At 35.6% G+C, this 2473-nt stretch overlaps 2 protein-coding genes across 2 annotated transcripts; both read right to left on the bottom strand.

The window, feature by feature from the left end:
* Positions 1 to 7: 7 nt before the first annotated feature.
* Tsp_13271 (conserved hypothetical protein) lies at positions 8 to 630 on the bottom strand (the record flags this gene model as incomplete). The annotated part of the gene is made up of 3 exons (XM_003370978.1): positions 602 to 630; positions 355 to 488; positions 8 to 238 (listed from the first exon to the last, which is right to left on the bottom strand). Coding segments are annotated over exons 1-3 (394 nt in total), but the record flags the coding sequence as incomplete, so codon positions are not given.
* A 1046-nt stretch (positions 631 to 1676) lies between these two features.
* Positions 1677 to 2003, bottom strand: Tsp_13270 (putative aminotransferase class IV). Its single transcript, XM_003370977.1, has one exon. It carries the CDS (start codon positions 2001 to 2003, stop codon positions 1677 to 1679), a length of 327 nt encoding a protein of 108 aa, XP_003371025.1.
* Positions 2004 to 2473: the final 470 nt, after the last annotated feature.

The raw sequence follows: 2473 nt of genomic DNA, 5'->3' as shown, positions 1-2473 counted from the left end.
TTTTCACATTTGCGCACTTCTGAAAGGCAATCCATAGCACTGGGTGAGCTTTTTTCCAAGTAGTTTTGTTTTTTTGGTTGGCTCAAAAATTTCACCGCGCAACTGATAGCTTCTTCAGAAACCATTTGTGAAGGTGAATACTGGTCGACATTAGCCACAATCGAGACAGTATTATTCTTCGAATTAAGCTTATCATAGTCATGGTTATTGTTGTCAGCGAGGAAAATGTCATCCAACACTTAAAAATGAGATTAGAATTTTTTTTTCCAGATTTTCACTAATCTTCAATATAAATTTTAAAAATCGCTCAAGTAATAATTAAATAATTATTGATTAAATTGAGAATGAATATACTGATATACATACACACTGTATTTCGTTTCTTGTCTGCTGAAAATGCTTCGTTCTCAGAACCGTTTACTAGCGGTATAGTTTGAGTGCTTGTTTTCTTCAAAGCGTTCAACTTTTTTGATCCACGCAAAGAATTCCTGAAAATTCATCGAAAATTGTCATGAAACACATGGGAAAAAAAGATAGCTCAAATCTGAAATTCTGACAATAATTAAAAATGAGCTTTGTGAATTATTCTTCAGTACGCTACTGTGTCACAGATGCATAAGAAAATCTCATCTTCAATTGTTGATATCTGCGAATGAATATTTTGGAAAAAAAGTCAAATTTTAGAATTGGACAGGAAATTTTGTTTGTATTAAATATGATATGAAAATTTTTTTGAACAACGAGAAATAATTGAAATAGTGAAGTTTGGTGTTTTGGTTCAGTGAACGAATATGAAAACATGCGAAACGTTTACGAAGCGTAAATTCTCATGTAGATAAATCATCGTTGAATAATTTATTATTAATATTTCTTCATGTTGAAATTTATTTGCAGAGTTCTTCTGCAAAAACAAAATACGTTTAAACTGAAATGATTCGGGTAGAATGTGTTGAATTTTAGCAAATGGAAAAGTATGCATAAAATGCACTTCAGCTTGTTCATTCACTGTACGATTTTATCAAGCTGAATGAAAAAATTGACGCAGGTCAATCACAAGCGAGTGATAAAATAGCTCAAATAAATATACAAGAAAGAGGATAAGCAGTGAAATAGCTTTTTGACATTGTAAACAAATGGACTGCACTATTGTTTACCACTGGCAAACAACACTACTCTGTAATTGGTTATGGTAGAGATACTGGAAAAAAAAATATATATATATAAGCACTCTCAGTTGTTCAAAAAAGAAGAAATAAATTGTGGAATATTTCTTTTTGAATTTTTTTATCAAGGTATTGCAATCTGAGGTGACGAGTTGTTGGGGGTCACGGTCAGTCGGCAGTCATACTGTACAGCTAATTAGATGAATATGACAAAAAAATATTGAAAAAAATATATACGACTAAGAAGGCTATAAATCTTTCAAAGAGGATCGACCGCTTCTATGACAGATTACACAGATTATAATTAATAATCAAATATCGTTACGCATTATGCAGGTGGTGCTTCTTTATGACGGCGGAGTTTTTTTCTTTGAAAAATTTCGCATTGCAGCTGTTGTGCAGAATTAATGAATGCAACTGAGAGCAATAATAAAAATAATAATAAAAGAAGAAGAAGAACAGAAATTACCAACGAACACATGCGAAATTATGGACGTGAAATTAATAATAATTTTACCTAAGCAATTTCTCTTCTTTGGCATGTCGTTCTTCGTTGTCTTTGCGCTTTTGTAAATCTTGACCGTATCTTTTCAAACGTTCCAATCTTGAATCCGCTTCCTCTGAGCAAGACTCTGTCGAAGAAGCGGCGGTCATTGTTGCTTTTGTTGTTGACAAGGGAAAAGCGATTTGGTCAATGTGGACAGGTGGCTGTTTCTTAGCGTTGACAACAATACCTCTCTGCATGGTTGCTTGGGAACAGTCGAGATTGGTTTGCGCAACGTCGGTGCTGTTCATCAGCAATAATTCACCGCCTGCAATTGGACTGTTGAAAAACCGCATGGCACATCCGACTATGATCGCTTGTTTCACTACACTGCTTGCACTACTACTACTACTACTACTACACTACCCACTGACCGCCGGTCAACACTGCACTGGCCAGAGGTCAGTGAAAATGTTGGTCACTGTGGTTCTGAGACGGGGCCGTGACCGTTTAAAGTTGGCTTGCAACCAGTCAGCGTTGTGACCTGCTTTGCACCCTCCGCGACACTACAACGAGCGCTCTCTGTGCTGCTTTCTGTCACTTAATCCGTACGCTCAAGCTTCACGGATTATTTTTGAAGAAGAGGATGAAAATATTTTTTTTATGGTCAAAGCAAGATTTCAAAAAAAAAATGGGTTTAATTCGGAGAGAGAAGAATGAAAAAAAATGGGAAATTTTGGCATTTAAGCTAGCCCAACTGCTAAAAATAAAACTACCCGCCCAACCGGATTGGTGAATAAGTAAGCTAGTAAAATTTGTCGAGAAC

Source organism: Trichinella spiralis, assembly GCF_000181795.1.
Source record: "Trichinella spiralis strain ISS 195 chromosome Unknown Scfld217, whole genome shotgun sequence".
Lineage (NCBI taxonomy): Eukaryota > Metazoa > Nematoda > Enoplea > Trichinellida > Trichinellidae > Trichinella > Trichinella spiralis.
This window is presented reverse-complemented; position numbering and strand designations above follow the sequence as displayed.

Excerpts from the sequence above, each read along its gene's own strand:
- Tsp_13270 (XM_003370977.1), bottom strand. The coding sequence starts at position 2,003 with ATGCGGTTTTTCAACAGTCCAATTGCAGGCGGTGAATTATTGCTGATG.